The sequence below is a fragment of the Macrosteles quadrilineatus genome, unplaced genomic scaffold (genome assembly GCF_028750875.1).
Source record: "Macrosteles quadrilineatus isolate MER2022 unplaced genomic scaffold, UCM_ALF_1.0 Scaffold_7__1_contigs__length_78375512, whole genome shotgun sequence".
In the NCBI taxonomy this organism is placed as follows: Eukaryota; Metazoa; Arthropoda; class Insecta; order Hemiptera; family Cicadellidae; genus Macrosteles; species Macrosteles quadrilineatus.
The window spans coordinates 36,126,908-36,152,286 of NW_026542600.1; the positions used below are offsets into that span (position 1 = coordinate 36,126,908).

At 34.1% G+C, this 25,379-nt stretch overlaps 1 protein-coding gene across 1 annotated transcript; it reads left to right on the forward strand.

The window, feature by feature from the left end:
• The first annotated feature begins 9,428 nt into the window (after window positions 1-9,428).
• Window positions 9,429-12,767, forward strand: LOC128998912 (uncharacterized protein K02A2.6-like). Its single transcript, XM_054425268.1, has one exon. It carries the CDS (start codon window positions 9,429-9,431, stop codon window positions 12,765-12,767), a length of 3,339 nt encoding a protein of 1,112 aa, XP_054281243.1.
• Window positions 12,768-25,379: the final 12,612 nt, after the last annotated feature.

The following is a 25,379-nucleotide window of genomic DNA, read 5'->3' on the forward strand; positions in this document are numbered from 1 at the left end:
CAGTCCTTTCTTTTTTGAGTCTGCAGAACGGGAGGTTTAATCTAATACCATGTTGAAGATTTAGGACATGGATCTCTGCTCTTGTACAAAAGGTGTTTATGTTTGTCTTGACGTGTAGTAGGCTTATGAAAATAAAATTGTTGAACACTATGAAGATTTCCAGTTGCCGGAAAATTGGCCTACAGTGCTCTATATAGTCGGCTGACGAGACTATCCTAACAGATTTTTTTCTGGAGAAGCAGGATGGCACATGGCCCCACAGCTGCAGGCCATAGCTAAGATGGCTATGAAAGAGCCCATGATATTTTATGGTCAGATCTTTCTTTAACAAAAGTTGCTTACGCTTACGAAGCATGTGTACAATTCTTGACAGCTTCTTGCAGACATTTTCTCTATACTCGTTTCACATTAGCCTTGATTCAAGCTGGAAGCCCAAAAGTTTGGCCGTCTCAAGCTGACAGCCCTGACTGAGGCTAAATGTTATAGTTTCGGTTTGGTCAGCATTGAGGCTTAGCATATTAACTTCAACCCAATCCTTGGCTTTGTTGAAAGTTTCATTTGCCCTCAGACTTGCATCTTCTGGTGTCTTACACCTTGAACTTATGTTGGTGTCACCTGTAAAGCTTAGTATATTACCTAGCAAACTTAAGTAATTTTTGCAATGATAAACAGAACTGGACCCATGACCGAGCCTTGTGGGACACTGAAAGGGGGGAAGATGAGGCTCAACGTATTGAGACTATCTGCTGACGGTCTTGGAGATAGGAGTACAGCAGATGTAGATGACTGGTCCTTGGACGCCATATTTCTTCAATTTTTTTATAAAACTTCGTGAGGAACGCCTTACAAAAAATCAAATGCCTTACTTAAAATGGCAAGAATTAGGGATACTGAACCCTTTTCCTCAAATGTGTCCAAAATATTAAAGACCAATTTTGACACTGCAGTCAATGTTGATTTCTTCTTCCTGAATCCAACTTGGTACCTAATAAATCAAAACTATTTGGAAAATAACTTTAACCTTGTAAGATGTTTCAAAATTGAAAACTATGACGAAATATGTCATTTACATTGAATTCCGTGCTTATTAAATTTTGCATATTAAAAAGTTGAAAAACGCTGCTTTATTTTGCTTCAATCAAAACCTCTAATAGCCAGATTGTAAATATTTATTTACATTACGTTAAACGTCATGTTACTATATTCTGTTGTAATTTTAGTATATAATAATAATATATAATAACCCCTGAAAAGGCCTCAAAATCAAAACCACTTTCAATGGTTTATTTATTTAGTAACATAAAACAACATATTTTTAAAGGTGGTCATTACAAGGATATTATTAGGATTTGGTCTTTATTACCTTAAAACGTTTACAACTTTATTATAAAGATTCTTAACACCAATAAACAATTTGATATATTTTCGAATCAGTCGTTGCGATGACATACATTATCAACCCTACACATTATGACCTACGAGTTTGTAAATGAATGAAATGATAAGTGCTTTTATTTGCAAGCGAGATTTATTTACATACGAGCCTGTACCTTAAAATCATTTCATGCCTAACCATTATAATGATTATGACACAGTAGTTGATAACTATTGCAATACATCCAGGTTCATTCCATTTATACCAAAGATAAACTCAGTAAAACTAAATAAATCTAACAATATTTTATTGACTCAAACACCGTTGTTCCAGGCCATTGAGTTTTAATACCAAGAACTCCCAAATTTGTTTAGTGCAATACGATGGCAAACTCTGCACTTGAAACATCGGGCAAAGTTTTTTCTGCAAATATCAAACCTTAATTCATTGCTAGGATGAATGATTGCTGACATTGATAACCAAAATCCTTCCATCATTTTTTCAAGCTCACAGTTTATTTAAGCTATATTCTAAAACTAACAATATATAGCAATACATTTATTCCGCTGAAGCAAACACGTTTTGTACAGCTCTAACCGCCAATTTACAAGCGTTTTTATAAGCGGTTTGTGCTTATATTCCAGCAAATAATATTTGTATAATTTAATTGTTGAATGTCAAATATTGTTTAATTTAAAAACAAAATAGGTGGTGAAAACGCGGGTTGTAACCGTTTGAAAGCCTTTTAAATCTGACTGACTATATCCGGCAAGAAAAATGCCACTTTTGAATTCGGATCTTCTTTTAAAGAACATTATGGTTATACAAAATGTATGCATTTGATATTACTTATAAAGCTAGTATTGTTTTCACTGTATTTAACAAACTTGAGGGAATAAATTCGTTCGAATTTATAAAACAACATTAACCATTTTCTTTTTCAATTAGGTATGTAAAAAGATTTTTTTTTTTACTTTTACCTTATAACTACTAGTAACCATTCGAGCGTAATTGGTTTTGTCATTCAATCAAATGGATATTTTCAATTGGCGAAGCTTGTTAATAACATCACTAGGGATAATGAAACATCAGTATGCTGTGATTAATTAGTTTTGCTAATTAACAAACATTAATTGCTAGAGAGTAAGTGTCACTTTAGTAATATTTTATTATCCCATAATAAAACAATGAGCCACAATAAACGTTCCTTCAACATAGAACTAACACTTAATATTAGGTTAACATTTTAACAAAGAGTTTTAGATAATATTTTCTCAAATATGAAAAAAAATTGAAAAAGTATAACATAACACATCTAAGTAATATGAAATGCTATTTAAAAGTTCAAAGATAGCTTGATGATACAGGCATATATCCCTTCCCCTTCAAAGCATATCCCTTGACAAGTCAAAAGAGTCGTGAATTCAAAATTGTTAAAAGTATAGCACGTGTTTTGTTAGATTTTTTATGATTTTAAATAATTGACTGACATAGAGTACAAAATTTATTGTAACCTGCTTCGAATTTGTAAAAACTTGTTTATATCATTAACTGTTCTTTATACGTTCATTATTTTGGGTAATAAATAGTTATTTGTGTAACTAGTGGGGGAAGTGGCACTTTGCTGCATACGAGAGAAATATAACGCACAAGCCGTATGCGTGTGTGAACAGTTTCTCGAGTGCGGCAAAGGTATTTTGCACTAGCGTTATATTTTTCATACAGTCACTTTAAAGTATATAAATAATTAATCTTTCAAAAACTGTTCAAACATGTTGTTAAGTTAGGTCAAATCCAAACATTGAACGAAGTGGGTAACGCTGCAACAGCTGATCGTAATCGTAATTTAAACATTTTTGCCACCAAGACTGATATTCGAATATATAATAGGTTACGTACCTTGGTCCGTCTTCAGTCTTATTTTAGTCAATGGATGACTAGTTTCGGGTACAAAGACCCATTGTCAAATCCTTTTCAAAACATCATGTAGAAGCTAGTCAAAAATCCGACGGAAGTCTTCATCATTATATAAATACAGGTTGACACATAAAGTTCATTATTCCGTAACTTGTGTTTTTTTAATAATGAACTTTATGTGTCAACCTGTATTTATATAATGATGAAGACTTCCGTCGGATTTTTGACTAGCTTCTACATGATGTTTTAAAAAGGATTTGACAATGGGTCTTTGTACCCGAAACTAGTCATCCATTGACTAAAATAAGACTGAAGACGGACCAAGGTACGTAACATATTATGTAATCGTAATATCTTTAAGTGTTGCCAACTTATCTTCAAGCGTACACGTATTACGTGGCTAATAAAAGCACGCTGTTTTGTGTTGTTTGGTTGGAATACTGGTGTGTGAAAAAAAACTGTGTGGCAAAAGTAAAAAGTGTGCGAAAAAAAGTAAGAAAATGCAGCAATTAGCAACTTTGTGTGCTATAATGTGTGCAAGGAAGGCCACTTTGTCAGGTGACTGTGAAGAAAAGATATTGCTGTAGCAGTATGCAGTGATTATCGAATACTATAGTTTTTGGGGGATTATTGCGGAGATTTTTCATCACGAATGATAAAAAAAATCACGACGTTTTAGGTTCCGGAATCTAATCCCGTCCTCAGGTGAGAAAATACCTAAAACATAACAAGCTTAGTATACAAACCCAGTCAAAGCTTGAAAATCTCAGAGAATAACCACACAGAAACCTGAATGCAATATCACATCACACAATATCACTACTTACTTACTTTCCGTGTCCGGAAATTAGACCTCGCTTTTCCAAAAATTAGCTACCGATATGGCTTTGTCATTCGCATGTAAAAGATCATCTAATGTGCAAGACTGGTCTAGGCGTGGGCAGATCAGCAGATGGCCAGGATCCTGAACAGCACCACACGCGCACAAGATGTTTTCTTCGTCTGGTAAGAGACCCCATTTCTGCATGTTTGTCTTGCATTTTTGTACCTCGACCCTATTTCGATTTAGGGTCTTCCACACCGTGTAATGAAGGCCTCTACCAGGAGCCAGTTCCTCCCTGGCTGGTATGGGAGGGTTAGTCAACATGGCCTCCCACCTTGCCACCCGATTGCTTGAAAGTGATCCATCCAGGACTCGTGTCCGTGATAAAAAGGTTCTGGACCGAAGTCGTCGCTCTGCAGGTTGGTGGCCGTGTAATGGGTGACGAGGGTCTGTCCCTTGCTTAGTCCTTTCTGCGTCGGCAGCGACATCATGTCGGATTGATGGAGGGGCGATCCCTATGATAGGATAGAGTTTGTGTAATGGGGTTTGGTTTCAAACACCCAGTTACAATCCGAGCCATGTAATTGACTGCAATGTCAACCTTTTTTGCATGTGACGATGCATTCCATACTGGTGCAGCGTACTCCGCAGCCGACACACTGAGCGCTAAAGCTGAGGTTCTGAGGACATTAGGGTTAGCACCCCAGCATCTGCTGGTGAGCTTCCTGATGATATTATTCCTCGCTGAGACTTTACCTCTTGACGCAATACAATGCGCTTTAAATGTCAGTGTGCGGTCCAGTATGACACCAAGATATTTGGGTGTAGGACAATGCCAAAGACGGTCTCCCCGCCACAACTCACCACTGCTTCTCTATTGTTTAGGTGAAAGGTACAAACTTGGGTCTTAGCAGGGTTCGGCTTGAGGTGATTTGCGTCATAGTACTCGGAAAGTTCATTTAGAGTCATAGTCAGCTTCTGTTCCACCTCTTCAAAACTCCTACCTTGTGCCGCCCCCGCTGTATCATCGGCACAATATCACTGAGGCAATATAACTTTTTATTATCAAACATTAGTTGCAGTAACGTAAGTGTATTTTTTTTTATGTTTTGAATCATTAAAAAAACATAATCTACAACAAACGCTTAAGCTCTGGACATATCCCATTACCCTTAATACAGACAATTCATTTTGGTTCAATATTTAATAATAGCTCTTGGATAATATACCAAGGTATATTAATAAAACATATTTGATAACATGAATGTATGTTTGATAAATCATTAAATAGAAACGCTTCTTGTTCTTTAGTTTGATCTTATTGTGTTTTACCCAGATTCAACATTTTATATTGGATTTTAAAATTAACTGTCAAATGGTACCCAACGTTGAGATAGTAAAACATACAAGAAGTTATACAACATGTTTAATAGTAATTTATTACAAAATGTTAGCATATGTTTTATTTACATTTTATTTCTAACATGTGTTCAAATTATTATTTTGTTTACTTATTGAATTGTTATGTTTACTTACAGATTGTGGTTTAATAAAAACTTACCTTCTATTTTCTTATACAAAATGTGAACTTTTATTACTAAAATTAGTGGAATCAACAATTAGTCCAGTCAAATTAAACATAAAAAAGGGTCTTGCTTGCAAAAGGTCATGTAGTTCTAATTTTTTAGTATGTTGTTAGGACCTATACTACAAATAAGAAACCAAGTTTGCAGCTTCGAAATACCTGTGCTACCGGCGTAGTAGCCAAAAATACGTAAAAATCAGACACTTTTTTCACTTTTTGCTAAATATCTTCTAAAGTATGCCTCTAACAGAAAATAATGCCTTATCCTGTCAAAACAGTATAAAATTTGCTAAAGTTTGAGACTATAACGACTCCAATACGTCCATTATCAATGAATCTACAACACTTTAAAAACGATAGAAATCTTCAAAAAAATTAAAAAGTTTAGTCATGGTCTATTATTTTGTGTCATATTGTTAAAAGTACTCATCCAAAAAAAATCTATATGGAATTAAATGAAAGATAATTTAATTAGCTTTCATTTGAACCCCAGCAAGCACTTATAGACCCAATAGTTCATTCAAAAACAGCAGATAACATAGAACATGAAAAATGGATGTTAGAACCAGTGTGAAAATTATTTATCAATATCACAGTTTATTTTCCTGTTGCATGTAACCCAATCAGCTGTTAGTTGGTGACATTAATATAAACCAGATGGATCCCAGTGGACACATCTAGACCCAATGGTTCTTTCAAAAACGGCAGATAACATAGAATGTAAGAAGGGGATTTAGCAGAAATGAAAGTAAACTATTTAACGGATCTGGAGGTAGTGATAATTTATTAAATAAAAAGAATAATTATATTACACGAGACTGACAAAAACCCAAGTATATTAGAAAGTAAAATTTTCGGACTTTCACCGGCCTTGGTTCGGGAAAATGTTCAAATGCTTCGTTGTCGATGTTGGCCGGGTCATCCGATGTACACTCAATTCTAAGATCCTTATCCTCATCATCTGAAGCATCGAGTTCCAGTCTGGGAGTATTTGAGCAGGATTTTCCACCACAAGCTTGGCAAAGGACGGAACATTTCAGCCCTGCTTTACGGCAGCTGCATCTTCCGCTGCAACCCTTTTTGCACTTGCATGATATTTTGCGCAGGAGTATTTCGGGAGTAGGATCCATGGTAGACGTAATGGGGGTAAGTCCTTGATATTCGAGCTTCCATCCCCAATCAGTAGGATTTTTGTCAACACCCAACCATTTTTGAACTTGGTGGTAGCACTTGAGAGTATCCTGCAGCATCCTCTGACGGTGGTAGACGGGCAAGGTTGATGTTGTTTAAAAAAACCCATCAGGTGGAGGATATTCACTTGTGTCATATACTTGAGACCGAATATCTTCTAATATTAATTCGGCCGCTGCCTTCACCACTCTTAACCGCTCTTGCTGAACATTACTATGTCTTGCCTCATACCAATGATCATACAAAATTTTGTGTCCACTATCTTTAAAACAAACTACTGCACCCCTGTTGGATCCGGCCTCTGATATCACGATGTCATCACCGAAACGTTTCTTGAGACGAGATTTCACTGTTCTTACATCAGGGATGTAATTACCTATTATCAGTTTCAAAAGGCCATCTAATGAGAACTGGCATTCTTCGCTGTTTTCGAATATGTGTTTATAGATACATTCCATCACTTCTTCTACATTATTGGCCGGTCGATACCCTCTCTTCTGCCCACTTGTTCCTGGCAAGGAGAATAGATTTTTATAGCACATACTATGATATCTCGCTTTAGCAGCTACTAAGTCATCCTCATTAACAGAGAGGCGTAGTTCAATTTCCTTACCCCACTCATCCCCTCGGCGTTGCGCTGCATCAAGCACTGTTTTCCTTGCACCCAATTGCTCAACTCTATGGACCAGATTTCTTCGTGAAAGTGGTAGTTTCTGTTGAAGCTTGATAAAGTCTTCAGTGATGTCTTCACCGCACAATAAATAAATACTGTGTAAGGTCGAACGGATACAACTTGATGCTCTAGTAGATACTGTTGTTTGTGGAATAGAATCCCCTCGTCTACGTACTGCAGCTTCCACATTGCTCACAACAGTATATCTTTTTCTACATGCATCATGAATGGTGACTTCATGAAGCGGACGAAGAAAAGTTAAATTTTCCGTGCGTGAGGCCACGTTTTGCACTCGCGTCTATAAGTGCTCGAATACCACGTTGTTTAACAATTATGACAGGGTCTTTATCTAGAGCCCTAAGGCACACAAAACAAACGCTTGTAGGAATAGACATATGACATCAAATCATTTTTTTAAACCAAGCTCTGCTTCTAGCAAGATAAAAGTAACACCATCACTAAAACTAAATAAACTTTAACAATTGAAATAATAAATAGTAACAGCTGATCAGCTGGTTTATATTAATGTCACCAACTAACAGCTGATTGGGTTACATGCAACAGAAGAATAAACTGTGATATTGATAAATAATTTTATACTAGTTCTAACATCCGTTTTTCATGTTCTATGTTATCTGCTGTTTTTGAATGAACCATTGGGTCTATTAGTGCTTGCTGTGGTACAAATGAAAGCTAATTAAATTATCTTTCCTTTAATTTCATATAGATTTTTTTTGTCTATGAGTACTTTTAACAATATGACACAAAATAATAGACCATGACTAAACTTTTTAATTTTTTTGAAGATTTCTATCGTTTTTAAAGTGTTGTAGATTCATTGATAATGGACGTATTGGAGTCGTTATAGTCTCAAACTTTAGAAAATGTAATACTGTTTTGACAGGATAAGGCATTATTTTCTGTTAGAGGCATACTTGAGAAGATATTCAGCAAAAAGTGAAAAAAGTGTCTGATTTTTACGGTTTTTGGCTACTATGCTGGTAGCACAGGTCTTTCGAGGCTGCAAACTTGGTTTCTTATTTGTGGTATAGGTCCTAACAACATACTAAAAAACTAGAACTACATGACCTTTTGCACGCACGGGTGTTTAACTTGACTGGACTAAATGGCGACGAGTAAAATGGTAAGTAGAAAAGAATTTGACTTATGTCTAAAGAAAAGGAAATTACTAGAACTACGCTTGATCAAACTCAAGGATGATTTGCCAACATGTGAACATTCTCAAGATACATGCACTTACTACACAGATAAACTTTTAGCAATATGGGCTGAAATTGAGGTTACACAGTCAAATATTGAACTTCACACAAATTCAGTAGAAAGTGAATTAGAAATTCGATGGCAGTTAGAAGAAATATATAGAGAGATACGGACATTCCTTGAAGCAGAAAAGAAAAAGTACGATACACATACAGCAATTTCTACTTCTGCAACATGTCAAAATGTATCTAATATTCCTTTCCAGCCGTATACACCAGAGGAAAGTTTTCAAAACTTCACTCGACGCTTTGAAAACTACACAAAATTACGGGGAAACTTAAGTCCAAGAGTCAAAGTGGATTTATTTTTACAGGCAATCACCCCACAAATACATGAACAGCTATACGATCTTTGCATACCAGATGACCCACACAACAAGCCATATGAGGAATTGATTCACATGTTAATGGCTCAACTAGAACCAAAACCCAGTATTTGGGCACGTCAGCACAAATTTACGACACGTACCCAATTGTGTAATGAATCTGTACAAGCTTACGCTAATGCTCTTAGAAAGCTCAGTGTAGAATGTCAGTTTACTTGTACAAGTTGTAATGAATCTGTATCTGAAATTCTACTTCGAATGCAGTTTGTCAGGGGATTAAAAGACTCTGATATACGTCTTCAACTTCTTAAAGATAAACTATTGCAACCGTTTAAAGAAGTAGTCGAAAAGGCTGCTACATTGGAACTAGCGAAAAGTGAGAGCAGAATAGTAAAGACAAATGAAAATCAAGAGGAAGTACACCAAGTATCAAGCAAGAACAAACAGCCAGATAGGAAACCTTGTAAATCTAACAATATACAACTCTCTGAGTATCAAACTCGTTTGGAGAAACTGAGAAACAAATGCTATAGATGTGGTGATGATTCACATAGAGCACATCAATGCAAGTTCAAAAATGCAGAATGTAACTCTTGTAAACGTTTTGGTCACTTAGCAAGAGTATGTCTAAGAAAACCAAACAAAGAAGTAAAACAATCAGATGAAACCGCAGAAAATACAAGCGATGATGACACTCATGAAATTTACCAACTTCATTCAAAATCAAATGACAAGTTTATGCTCGAGGTAAAAGTGGAAGGACGACTCATGACAATGGAGTTAGATACAGGAGCGGCTCTCAGCATTGTATCATATGATACATTTAAGCTTTTAAACTCTCCAAAAAGGATTTTCAAGACAAATGTTCAACTCAAGACATACACTGGGGAAATAATCAATCCAAGAGGAGTTGTTTTTGTAAATGTTCAGTATAAAGATCAAAGTTTTGTTGGAAAACTGTACATTGTTAACAAGTGTGTAGACTCTATATTTGGAAGAGAATGGATAAGAGAGATTCAACTTGATGCAGCTGACATACATTCATTAAATTCAAGTGAAAACGAAAACATCCAAGAACTAGATGATTTGATGATTCGATACGAAGACATTTTCAAAGAAGGCATTGGAAAAATACCAAAAGAAAAGGGTCATTTTAATGTAAAAGACGAAACCCAGCCAATTTACATCAAACCTAGACACATGCCATATGCATTAAAAGAAAAAGTAGAGAAGGAACTTGAAAGACTGGAGACTTTGGGTATAATCATACGTGTCGAATCATCCGATTGGGGCACACCCATTGTGCCGGTTGTCAAACCCAATGGTTCAGTCAGAATATGTGCTGACTACAAGGTGACTTTGAACAAAGTTATTAAAGACGAACATTATCCTATACCTCGGATTGATGATATCATGTCAAAGATGCATTGTGGAAAGATATTTTGTACTCTTGATATCAGTAACGCATACTTGCACATGGAGATGGACGAAGACAGTGCCATCATGCAAACAATCAGTACTCACAAAGGGCTGTTTAAAGTGAACAGATTAATGTTTGGAGTAAAAGTGGCACCCTTGTTATGGCAAAGATTCATGGACAAAACATTACATAACTTAGAAGGCGTACAATGTTTCTTTGACGACGTAATTGTCCAAGGATCTAACAGGGAACAGCTTCTTCGCCGACTGGAACAGGTGTTTGAACGATTGAAGTTAAATGATTTGAGGTTAAATAGAGATAAGTCTAAGTTTTTCCAGAACAAAATTGAGTACTTAGGTCATGTGATCGATAGCAAAGGACTACACAAGTCAGATGCTAAAATACAGAGCATTTTAAAATGTAAAAGACCAGAGAACGTAACTGAACTCCGAACTTTCCTAGGCCTTGCGAATTATTACAACAAATTCATAAAGAATTTGGCTACACTGCTACATCCTTTGAATCGGCTGCTACGAAAAGGAAACACTTTTACATGGAGCTCTGCTTGTGAACAGAGTTTTCTGAAGATTAAAGAAATTATTACAAGTGATGACGTGTTGGTACACTTTGATCCTAGATTGCCACTGGTCTTAGCTACTGATGCTTCGCCGGTAGGTGTAGGAGCAGTTCTTTCGCACCGCTATAGGGATGGAACAGACAGGCCAATTGCCTTCGCCTCTCGATCTTTATCAAAATCAGAACAAAAATACTCTCAGATCGATAAGGAAGCCTTGGGAATATATTGGGGCCTGAAAAAGTTTTTCCCGTTTTGTTATGGCCGCAAATTTACTTTGATCACTGATCACAAACCGCTGGTGTCAATTTTTAATCCAGCAAAGGCCTTACCAACAATCTCGGCAACACGGATATTCAACTATGCTCACTTTCTCTCCGGGTTCGACTATGACATAGAGTTCAGGCAAACTGCTCATCATTGCAATGCAGATTATCTCTCTCGATTCCCTATCGAAGTTGTACAAGAACATTCTGTAGATGACCTCTCGAAGTACCACATAAATCAACTGGAAACACTCAATATCAACAGTACCGTGGTGGCTAAGGAAACTCTCAACGATGCTGTTTTGGGTCCAGTCCTACAGGCCTTGAAATCAGGACAATCTGTTGAACAATACGGATTTCACGATAACGAGCTGTCCATTCAAGATGATTGTGTACTGAAGGGCTGGAGAGTCATGATACCTCAATCTCTCAGACCTCATGTGCTTCGAGAACTACACGTAGCTCATTTAGGAGGAATAAAAATGAAGGCTTTAGCTCGCAGTTTTTGCTGGTGGAAAAGTATAGACAAGGATATTGAAGACATGGTAACTGAATGTCGACAATGCATTGAAAAATGCAACAACCCGAGGAAAACTATCCATCCTTGGGAACAACCTTCTAATCCATGGGAGAGGGTGCACATTGATTTCTTAGGACCAACAGATGGCCAACAGTACCTGATATTAGTGGATGCCTTTAGTAAGTGGGTGGATGTGATACAGACGAAAACAACTACAAGTACATGGACAGTCCAAGAATTGCGGAAAATCTTCTCAACTTTTGGGTTTCCTCACATCCTAGTTTCAGATAATGGAAGACAGTTTGTTTCTCAAGAGTTCAAAAACTTCATGAATGAATGTGGGATTATTCACAGAACAACGGCACCATACCATCCAAACTCAAATGGCCAGGCTGAAAGGTACGTGCAGACTGTCAAGAAGGCGTTAAAATCCATGGAGGGAGAAAAGGGTACACTGCAAAATAAAATCCAAAGACTTCTAATGCAACTCAGGCAATCCCCGAATTCAACAGGTACATCGGCATATCACCTAATGCTTGGAAGGAGTGTACGAACAAACCTAGCAATAATTGTTCCAACATTAGAACCGAACAAATATCAGAAGAAGGGAGTCCAAGTCGGTATAAAAAGGAATTTCAAAGTTGGAGATAAAGTGCAAGCGCGGGAATATGTCAATGGTTCGTCCAAGTGGTATTCGGGCTATATAACTCAAAAGCAAGGACATGTAATGTACGTAGTTCAGCTGGAAGATGGACGAATAATAAGAAGACATGTTGACCAGCTGATTCTTCGTAAAGTGCCGCAGCACAGTAAATAGAGGAGGAGGTGTTAGCATATGTTTTATTTACATTTTATTTCTAACATGTGTTCAAATTATTATTTTGTTTACTTATTGAATTGTTAAGTTTACTTACAGATTGTGGTTTAATAAAAACTTACCTTCTATTTTCTTATACAAAATGTGAACTTGTATTACTAAAATTAGTGGAATCAACACAAAATGATATTGCTACACGTTTTTTAGATAACAGTGACAAGTACTAAAGTCTATGTGCAAAAATACGTGTAACCTCATCGCTCTGATATTACATTCGTGTACAAAATATACACTCTCCTATTAAAAAATTGTCATTGTAAATATATTTGAGCTCATTAGACAGTGTGTTGGACAGTACGGTGGAATTATAAAAACAAATTGTATTATTGCATGGAATGGCAAGATTATATTTGTTCCAAACAGGGAAATACAATATTTAACATTGAAACAAATATTACTGCTAAAGTTAGTTGGAAATGCCGGGACACTATGCTCCTGGCACTACACAACACGAAGTAGGAGTTTATAAAATAAATATCTAGTATGCCAAACTGATATTATGATAAATTAAACATTTTAATTAACTTAGATAACATTTAAAAACATAATTTCACAGATTTCCCTGAAAAAAGGCTTTCATTTTTAGTAGAGCAAACGATTGGAAACTTAATTGAAAGGCTATTTTTGGAGCAATTAGACAGCATATATACAAGAAATAATGTTTACAAGAAATCAAACAACCCCAGTTACCCTTGTTTGGAAAAGTTGAATAAGGACCCTTTAACAACTTTCTGAGTAAGAGTTTTAATGGGAACTTGTCTCTCGCTTTAACCTAGAATTGTCTTTTCAATAGAGGCTTGATTCGTTTAGGAAATTGAGTTGAAATCACTAAGTTACAATAGGTTATCTTTTAACCAATAAATTAACAATAACAAATTGGTGTTATTATTACCTGGCTTATTCACTTTTTACATCGTCGACTGGGTATTTTCATGTTTAAGTATTCAACTATTTTGCTGCCGATGTAATAAAAAGGCTGCCTAAAACCTGTACAATTTAGTGCATAATAATCTTTTTTTTATTGAATAAAACGACCCATCTTGAATCGATTACTAACTACTTTATAAAATATTTCACGAGTAACATATGGTTACTATAATGATATGTTTTTGGAGAAAATTGCCATTTGACCCTGAGTTAAGATGAAGCAAAATAACTGTCTTATATTTTTGGTTTTAAGTAAAATGAAAAATTCATGAACATTTTTGAAACTTATACAATTCTCACTGTCTCATCCCTCAAGATTTAAACGGAATTAGATTGCCTTGAAATATGTCGTTATTTACTAACCATACAATATGAGAGCATCTAAATTTGTCTTGGTCTATTTTAAAACAGTTTAACATTATATTTACTCAAGACTTGTGATCTATACAATTATGTTGGGTTACTATGTGTTGTAAAGTATAGTATCAACGTTGCATTCAAGTTCGTGGAAAGATCAATAAAATTGCTACATAGTGTGGAAGCAACTACCTTACACTGTCGAATAAAAATCTATCTTTGGTTTATGACAGAACGAAATGTAATGTATTAATAGTATATGACAGTCATCCAAGCAAGAAAACTATTATTACAAAAACTATTTGTTTTGTGAAAATTATGTTTAAATATATTTAGTTAAGCTATATTAATTTGTTTAAATTTATGGCTAGTTTGTCCTATACAGTTATAATTTTATACCCATTTTCATTTTAGTTTCACTATTAATAATTGAACAAACCTATAGAAATTACTAAACCAATTCAATTCGTTCAAATTCTGAGACAGTTTAGAAAGTAAGTTAAACAAATAAAATAAGTTTTTGTATCCTAATCATGTAACCACCCTTATTTACATTGAAGAGATTCACAAATTAAAATAAAGAAGACACAAAGTCTCACAGTTATTACAAGATTCTAAATTAATTTTTAGTTTATATTATAAACTGAAATTCTTTATGCAGAAATACATGGTTCATAAGAAATGACTGTATAACAAATGATTCAAGAAAGAAAACACTGAATATGTGTTGTATTGTATGACAGTTTTATTTTAGGGTGTAGATACTTGATATGAACATTATGGCAGATTTCTGATGCAAATGTAATACGATATCGACGTTCTTTGAACTGTTTGTTTATTCAACGACAATTACAGTAATCGATGTCAATAAAAACTGAACTTTCTGTGCCACCATTGCCGGTAAATTATGTTGTGACTACTTAATTAGTAGTTATGTGTAACACTTTGAACAGTATCAGTTACTGTATACGAAATGTTACTTTAGTTAAACATTTATTTAACTTCATACCGTCAAAAATGTGATAGAATTGTTGTGTTTTCAGTATTTGTATTTTTTTGATTTGACGTTTCATAAATTGTATTTCTTTATTACCCATCTCACCAATGATATACCTGAATATGTTTCTAGATAATGTTTTCTAATTAATGTTCTCAAGAACTTCACTCTTTAGTATTAGTTGTTGTTTGATTGTAATTTTTACACATAAGTGTTTTAAAACTAGAAATGCAATTTTTTATCCTGTAAAGTTCGTATATGAAATAATGCACCATTTTCGTACAGTCAATCACTTATATGTCACTTATATGCCAAATTTATTTTAATATTGTTTTTTTTTTATTAATAGTTAGTTGTTTTTTGGTAAATATTAGTTAATGAACCCACCCTCAGTATCAGCATTCATTCGGAACTAAAGGTAATTTTTACAAAAATAAAAATGTTCAGTAAACCTATATTTAGAAACTGTCTTATGTTTTCATCAATCTTTAATCATTTCGGATTTTAATATTCTTGTACTTGAAGGTATAGGGGAAAAGAAGCGCAAATTCTGTAGTTCACTAGTATCCTGTAACTTACTAATAATCCTTCAACAAACTGTTAATAAAATGTCACCATAGATGTTAATTACCAAACGCTTAGAGGGAGAACATCTAAGCCGACATGTATTTGATGACATAATGATATCTTATCAAGAGTGCAAAAATCAAAAAATCAAGTGCAAAAATTGCTCTTGTATTGATTAAACTATGGATAGCTTGATATTAAAACTTAATGACTGGAACCACAATAATTGGGTCAGTATAATACTGTTAGAATCAGTCTATTTTATTGGGTCCATCCGTTTATATTCTCTATCTGTTATGGTTCTCTGCGTTGTTATCTTTGAAATAAATCTAGATTAATCATATTCCTATTTAATTTGGGTATTATAATCATTGAAATATATTCAGATAATTTCATGCTTTTAGGTTCAGAAATTTGTAAGGATATTCTATAGTTGTGTGACAATTACTGGTTCTAAAATATGTCGGCTTATGCAGTAGTATTAGTTTAAATGTTATAAATCTGTTAAAATTAAATCGTATTCATGTCAGTTCAATATCCCTGTAAAGAGCTATACTGTTTTCATGATTAATACAGATATTACCTTAGCAGCAGGCAGCAGATAGTATGTTGGAATGGTGGAAATTCTTTCCCATAGGCAGTTTATCATGGTGTCCCCCAAGGCTCCATATTGGACCCTTTCTTGTTTTTGCTGGTCATTAATGATCTTTACTATGAGGTGTCAGGTGATATTATTTATGCAGATGACACGACATTGTTTCCTAAAGATCCTGACTTGAAGCTCTTTAAAACCAAAGTTGAGAGTTTTCTTTCTCCTGCTACTGCCTAGTTCAATGTTAACAAATTGATCCTTAATGGATCCAAGGCTCAGGCAATCACTTTTACTTTGGGAAAGTCTGCTGAGTGCACTGGCCATTTAAGCTGCTGGGCTTTATTCTGGACCCTCACCTTGACTGGGGAGATCATATTATTCAGTCGCTTTGTAGTAGCATTTAATATACACAGAATAGACTTCTCATGTGATATGAAAGATTGAAGCCAAGAAAATAGATAAAGTTCAGGACCATCTCATCAGATTTTACTAGTGTATTGGGTTGAATATTAATTAAAACCAATGCAGTATCATAGCAAACAGCTGATTAATTTATAACTTAACACAGAATATTGTAATAAGATAGTGACAATTTCAACAGATTGCACCACGTTTTTTGGCTTCTAATATTTACATTACATGGGAAGTCTATTCTATGTATAGTCAATGGTAGTAGACTCAAGAGGGTTATATTTTTATTGAGAAGACCGAATGTCGACCTGCCAAATGAATTCATTCATGTTGTTTACTTTTCTCTTTTTCATTATATTATTGTCTGCGGAATTATACTCTAGGGTCACTCCCCTAAAGATGACAAAATTCTGCTTCTGCAAAAGATAGCGAAGAGAGTACTTAGTAGAGCCCAGCATCTCGCGCACTCCAAACCACTGTTTCCTCAAAACAAAGTAATGACTGTATATAATGTATAAATTTGTCTATGTCTCCTAGAAACTAAGTCTAATGAAATACACCTACCAAAGAATCAGCATGTATATTATAGCCAATAGCCATGACACTAGAAATCGGTTTGATATGTTTACTGTAAGACACCGACTGAGTAAATCAATTAATTGTTTTCCTGTAACAGCTTACAAGTATTTCAATTGCCTCATGCAATGAGGCAAATGCCTTTACCAAAGTGCAAAGCTTTTTTAAGTAATTGGATCTTGGAAACACCTTTCTATGACTCTAGTGAGTTCTTTGGGACAGAAATCCACCTGTAATTAGGTAATGCATGGTGTGTGGTTTTTAACTGCATTTTGATTTCTTTGCCCATTTGTGCATGGGTTTGATTTGATTTATTTAACTTTTCATTTTGTTTTTTGTTGAATTTAAATCTAAGCATGGTTGAATTTTTATAATTGCTAGCCAATCTCTGATTCATTGGATTTTAATTTAATTTATTTAACATTTGTATCATGTTACTAAAAAAAGAAACAATTGATAGTGATAGTGATTTTAGGACAATCACTCTCCCTATTAATATTGGCATTACCACAGCAAAAACGAGAAAAAATAGCTCAATCAAGGCAATGTGCACTTTTAAGTCTGATAATTTAATTTTGCGAGCACAAATCTGATTAAAGCACTACAAAACTGCTTTTGTACTCTTACTTTTTTTTGGATCCGGTTGAAGTGAGAAAATAACTTTCCTAAGATGACATCAACCTGGAAGAGTTATACGGGCGTCTGAAGCTGACGACAGGAGGATGGCAAGGTTGGCGATGTTCTATCTAATTGCTCAAAGGAAATTGTTGCAATCTACACCTAGGATGTATGATAATTCATACTTCTTGTCTACGTCACTGACTTACGGTAGAACTTTGGACCATAAATGACGTATGTTATCTTTAACTGTGTACCGTTCATTATGATTTAAATAAAGAGAATTGCCTTAAACACATTGTAACTAAATTTTAACATAAAACCCTTAAACTAATTAACAAAAATCTTAAGATGAATTCATTTTTCTATTAATTGGATTCGGCTTTTATCATCAGAGCCAATAAAAAGCATGAATTACTATGAAGTCTAAATATAAATTGACTCATATAACTATAACAATCCTCTTTCTTACTGCCACGCACGAAATCATATTGGTAGTATTTATTTCAATTTCTCACTTGCTATTAAACATCAAAGTACACACTTTATTAAAAGCGATTATTGTAGTTTCCTTAATTCAATTATCAACTAAACTTTTTTAAATTTTATTTGATGGTATCCATTTTCTTATTCTTGTTTTGTGTTTTCTGAGACATTTAATAACAATATAACACTAACTGTGCACCCTATTGCTAGAGATGATGTGTTATTTTGTATTATTTATAACCCAAAAGTATTTGTTGTTGTTTTTCATTGGGTTGATATCTGTTATTGTATAAAGTTTTGAATAATCTGTGGAAAATGACTGAATAGTGCATAGGTTTCTTACTTCCCAGTTAACATATGGTACATGTAGGGTAACGAAAACTGTCCTAGAAAAAAAATATTGATATTTTGCTGCCCTAGATTTAATAAGTATAAGTAAAAATCATCATGCAATATTGGTTGAAAAATTCATTTACTATTTTACATGAGTAAACACTGACCGTGGATTTAAGTGTTGAACTTGATAGCCAACAAGTTTAAAAGTGGTAGGATATGCAACAAGATGTCTACTGCTACAACTTTAGAGGGGCAATATTGTTTTACTATAGCCCAAGCCTAAGTTTCGTTGTTACTACTTTATAATGTAAGTGTTTTAAGAATGGTTAAAATAAAAATTTGTCCAATTTATCTGATACCCGATTTAGAGAAGACATTAAAGTGGTTAGGATATCCAATGACCCATCCATCAATCCGTCTCCTTGAACTCGAAATTATCAGCTTAAGATTGCTCGAATTTCTTTGTCAATATTTTACTATCCAATTTCGTTGTATGAAAAATCAACTAAACCTTAATACATGATTCTTGAATTTGTCGGTTGTTATTTCAAGGTTTTATAAGACGACACGTATCATATTACCCTTAATGTATATTAGTCAATCAAAATGAAAACGGGTTATACTTGTATATTTCAAAAATTACTATTCAAATGTTGGGATGACATTGTCATTTGACTTATAATATACAGAGTAGTAAACATTTAGTCTCCGGTCATTAAACTGCTTATAAAAGGCATTGGAGCCTAACAAATAGAAAAAATGTCGTTTCTTTTAAAGGTCCCCTTCTGATACCTCTATCGAGCAATTTGTATCTATTAAAGCCATCACAAAAATATTATCTCACGTTTTGTATACTATTTTTTGGAACAAAACGATAATTCATTACAGTACGGCTACACTACATAGAACATTATTCCTTATATTTTTGAGTTACAGTGTAAATATGGAAATTATAGGCGCATTTTGATAGTATCTGGTATAATTTGGTAAACGTATTAAGTAAATTTGGACGGATTTAGGAAGAATGAAACTTTTTCTTCAATGTACTACATACTACAAAACACGCTACTTTTGCCATAACAATATTCTATAGTATCATATCTCTTACAATATTACAATTCAGTAAAATACGAAATATGATAAACATTAATATGTTAGCTTTGATACACTCATTTTGTCATCTGAGAAAATAAAACCGAAGAGTAAACGTTTAATTAATAAGTTTTTATGTTGTGATTGTTGTGTGCTTATTAAATAAAAATACCTTCTACACGACTCATTGCTTTGCGCAACCTTAGGGAAATTTCCATGTGAAGAGGATATACAGGGATTTGTTAAAATGAGGATATTTTATATCATTCGAAGGTACTTTGTCAAATTTATTTATAGTTAAAATTGAGGATATTATTGTAAAAAAGAGATCAAACTTTAATTAAAACTACTGGTTAACTTATTATTTTCAACTCGTTATTCAGTTTTTTTAAGTGGTTAAAAAGATGGAAATGAAATAAAACACAAAAGTCACATTTCCTTTACTAATTTTTTAATTATTTACATTTTCAAGAATTGGCAAATTTTTTTACAACTACATTATTCGTGTTAAACATTCTTATTTATTGGATGGTTTAAAGCAACAGTCAATTCAAGAACGCTAACTTTAGCTTGACAGTCAATAGTCCCAAGCTTCATTAGCTAATGATGACGTCATCCAATTGCCTGCATGTTTACTTGTGAGTGTAGCTTTCTGATTGGCCATGTAGCCTTTCTTAGGGATAAAAATTGTCTTGTTTACGTAACTTCACTACATTAGTAGGGATTAACCGATTCCACCAAACAATGCTCGTAAAAGAACACATTATTGAACGGAAGCCTGGATACGCCCAAGCGTTAAAGGCTTTTTGTTAATGAAACTTGGCCTCTTCTATATCAGCTGCATCGTGGTATAACTAAAATATCTTCCATTTACAGCTTCAAAGTTCTCAAATAATTAGGATATTTTAAGCTGAATTTGTTTGTTTAAGGCTGCATTTATTATTTACACAACCATTTGTAAAACACAATCTTATCAAATTACAATCAATTTCTAGTAACAGTTTTATTTTATCGTTATGATTTTATAACCCTAATACATCCAAAACAATAAAATCTATTCGGTATTTCAACCCTGCCATTTGATAATAAATTAGCAATACTGTACAGACAAATATATATTGATTACAGTTAAACAGGTCCATTAACGTAGAGGATTAAAAATCATACAAAATTAAGCTAAACACTATCAATATTTATGATAACATATAGGCCATCAAGTAAAAAGTGTTTAAAAGCAAGGGTAAAAGATAATATTTAATTAACGTGACTGCAAAGCCTCAAGTTTTGGAACAATAAAGTGTTTTCGAAAATAATTTTGTTCTCATATCATATTAATAATAACTAATTATGATATACTGTATTTTAAAACGTGCACATTCTGTTTTAATCATGACTAAAATAAAGATAACTCCGCTAATTATTGATAACCTTATAAAGTCTTAAGCCCATTTAAATTAATTTTGTATATGATATTAAGAATAATAAATTCAAATTTATCTGGAGAATTACAATTAGTTAGTAGAATCGTTGACTATATACTAAATAAGACAAATGACGCTTACGAGGGCGCCGATTTGCCTGCGTGCCATCCATATATTTTTTAACCTATTGGCCAGCATAATCATAATTTATATAAATATGTTTATTACAAAAGATATTTGATGGAAAAACGTATATCCAGTTTGTCATGCTTCTGCGGTAGAGGCACTTTATGTTAAATAAACATGGCCGGGATTAAGGAATAGTGGTAAAAACCTCAAATCAATTAATTTCTTATGGAGCTAACTCTAATTGAACGTAAGCTATTTTTTTTCAGAATCATGTTTGGTATATATATATTGTCTTAATTTGTATATATTTTTATAGTTATCTTTTTCAATCAAATTATTACCAATCATCTGTCAGTCATGTTTTACAAATATCTATTTTTTCAATTTCTAATATTTCCTGATAGCAGAAATCTCTCACGCAGTAGCTCTAAAAACAGTTTCTAGCTATCTTGCCAATAGAAGACAGCTCGTTTCGGTAAATGGGGCCTCGTCCAGTATTAAAAGTTTAACCGACGGGGTACCGGAGGGTTCGGTTCTTGGACCGCTGCTATTCTTGATCATGATTAATGAGACCTTTGGCTTAATGGCTCTACATTGCAGATGACACCACGCTCATATCTAGAATAAGAATAAGAATAAGAATAAGAATATCTTTATTGTCGTTAAATACAAAAGTACAATAGACAACGTCAAAATATATACAATTTTTCTATGAATTAGGTATATTGTAGTGATAGAAAATAAGTTAAAACAGGATTTTAAAAAACTGAAACTATATATTAGACATTTGGCATCCAAAAAAACCTTCCAGTGAATGAAAGCTTCTGTCAAGAAGCCAATCAGCCAATCTGTCTTTAAATTTATTATAATCAAGCTCTTGAAACAATACAGGTAGCTTATTAAAGAGCTGTATTTGGAGGAATTTGTGGCTATTGGCTGATTTTGATAATCTTACTGTCGGAATATCTAGCTGGTTACATGCTCTAGTATTATAACTGTGAAATTCGTTACGTTTTGGGAATGATGAAAGATTTTCTTTAACATATAGCAAATTTTGAAAAATGAATATACATGGCAGAGTCATTATTCTGTGTTTGATAAAGAGAGGTTTGCTGGTCGTTCTGCGAGGAATATCAAACATTATTCTTAGTGCTTTTTTCTGCCACCTGAAAACCTTCTTGGCTCCAGCACTATCACCCCACAGAATGTTTCCATATAGAAGATGGGAGTGGAAGAAACTGTAATAAGATGTAATGAGCATACTATCCGATACGCAACTCTTAAGTCGTCTTAACAAAAAGCAGACTCGGGAGATCTTAGACACAACATGCGTAGTGTGGCGTAGCCAGGTAAGCTTTGTATCCAAATGTATGCCTAAGAGTTTCACTGAAGACGGGATATTTGAACCTTCTAAGTGTTTTAGCGAAAAGCAAATTCGTTCAGTTTTCTGATGATTTAAATTAAGAAAGTTAGCATTAAACCAATTAGAAGAGATTGTGATTGCGTTGTTTACAGTTACTTCAGACTCAGTAAAACTACTATTTGAGGAAAAGAAAGTTGTGTCATCGGCATATAAGAGTGATTGGCAAGATATGTTACTAGGTAAGTCATTAATCATTAATAAAAACAAAATAGGCCCCAACACTGACCCTTGAGGGACTCCAGCTAGAGTTTCCAAAAACTCAGAAGAGTCCCGCCCAACAACCACTTGTTGGAATCTGCCACATAGATACGATTTGAATAAGTGTAGCTCATTGTTCTGGATCCCATAGTATTTCAGTTTTTCTAAAATAATTTGGTGTGATGTACTATCGAAAGCTTTACTAAGGTCCATTAAGGCTACGTTAAGATAATTGTTGTCTTCGAAAGACTTCAAAACCTCGGAAATCAATTTGTCAACTGCCTTTATTGTTGACAAACCAGGTCTGAAACCGAATTGAGCTGGACTTAGAATTTCGTTCTTTTCGAGATGGCTGTAAAGCTGAAATTTAATATGCGTTTCAATTATCTTTGAAAAAATTGGAACTATAGAAATTGGTCTAAAATTATCAATAACGGTTCTATCTCCCTTTTTATGAATTGGATGTGTTTTAGAAAATTTTAGGCAATGTGGGAATATACATGAAGAAATTGACAAGTTTATGAGATAGGCTAGTGGTTCTAAGATGAAAGGGATTATTTCCTTAACTACATTATTTGAAAGACCAAAAACATCCTCAGATCGGGAGGTTTTTAATGACTTAACAATTGATAGCAAAGATCGGATATCTATTGGTTGAAGGCGGAACTCTTTTTTTACTGGCTTTGCTTTTTTGAGGAAGTTGACAAAGTCACGATTGCAGTTGGAAGAGTCAAAGTCTTTTGCCACCATTCTACCAACATTAATGAAGTGGTCATTATACTCTTGTGCTGAAATTATGGACTCGAGCTTCTGTGAGGTGCCAGTGCCGGATTCCGATTTTATGAGGCGCCAAGCAGCAGAACATTTATTTGGTGCATTAGTGACTAAACTGTCGTTGTATTTAATTTTTGCCTCAGTGATAGCTAACCTGTATTGTTTCCTAAATTTAAGATACAATTCTTTCAACCTATCGTTACTGTACTTAGGTATTTTTAGCAAGTCATTTAGTAAAATTAAAGTGTTTCTCTGTTCTTTCAGACTGCTATTAAACCACCGCTTTGAAACCCTTTTAGCTCCTGGTACACATTTTTTTGTTATTCTAGGACAATATAAATCATACAATAAAAGGAGTTTATCTAGAAATAAATCAAATGCCAGGTTTACATCATGAGAACAATACAATTCATCCCATTCAGTGTTAGCCAATGAGCTAGCAAACAAATTCATCTGTTTTAGGTTTCTATAGGAAATTTCGTCTAATTTAAATTTTTGTGAGGTATTTAATAATAGTTCAAACCAAATAATTGAATGATCCGAAATAGTGTAGGGCCAAATTCCTTGCCTAAATTGTGTTTTATGACAATTAGTGGCTATGTTATCCAGACAGCTCAGATTTCTGGTAGGCTCCTTATTTATACAATACAAATTGTATGACTTGAGGATATTAAGAAACATAGTACTGGTCATATTCTCTTTAAGGATGTCAATATTGAAGTCACCTCCCAGAACTATCTGATAATTATTTTTTTTCCCACAAACATAATCAAGCAAGGCATCTAGTAAACTTAAAAAGCTATTTACATCAGAACTAGGATTTCTGTACAATGATATTACTAACACCTTATAATCTATCAGCTCTATACATACTGCTTCCATTAATCCATCTTGGGCCAGGTTTGAAACATCAATTTTGTTAAATTGTAAATCTTTGAGAATAAAAATGGCTGAGCCTCCGTGTGGATCGTTATTCCCGCAATAAGCATCAGCCAACTTAAAGCCTTGGGGTGTATAAAAAATAATCTCTTCATTACAACACCAGTGCTCGTTAACCAATACCACACTGCATGTAAACTCATCCAACAATAAACCAAGCTCATCTACTTTATTTCTGATAGACTGTAGATTGGTATGCATGAATCTCAAATAGTTGTTACTTTTATTTGTTTCATTGGCAGTTTTTTTATAATTTAGTTTGGTTTTTGTGCTGCCCTTTGGTAAGTTAAAACCTTTCTGAAATAGTTTGGTATTTTTTGTTTTGAAAGTTGTGTTGTAATTCAATTTTAAATGTCTTAGGTTGTTCTGAGGAGCAAAATTACTTTTTTTGTCATTGTGCTTTAGTTTAAAGTTGGTGTGAGAGGACAAGGCAGTGGATTATTAAACTTAAGATTATAACTATTTCCATACATCACACCGCTCACACACATATCAGACAATAAGCCATTTACAACCTCGGACACTGATGCACTCGTAGGCACTTCACTGACACTTGTATTTTGAAGACGCACAGGATCTTGGTGACGTCCTGCAGCCTCATTGCAGTTTCCTTGTGATGCTGCCTGTGTAGGTAGAACTGTCGACTGTTGCGCATTCTGGCTAGTGTTTCTCTCTGCTCTGGGTGTGGATTTACTGCTTAATTCAGATG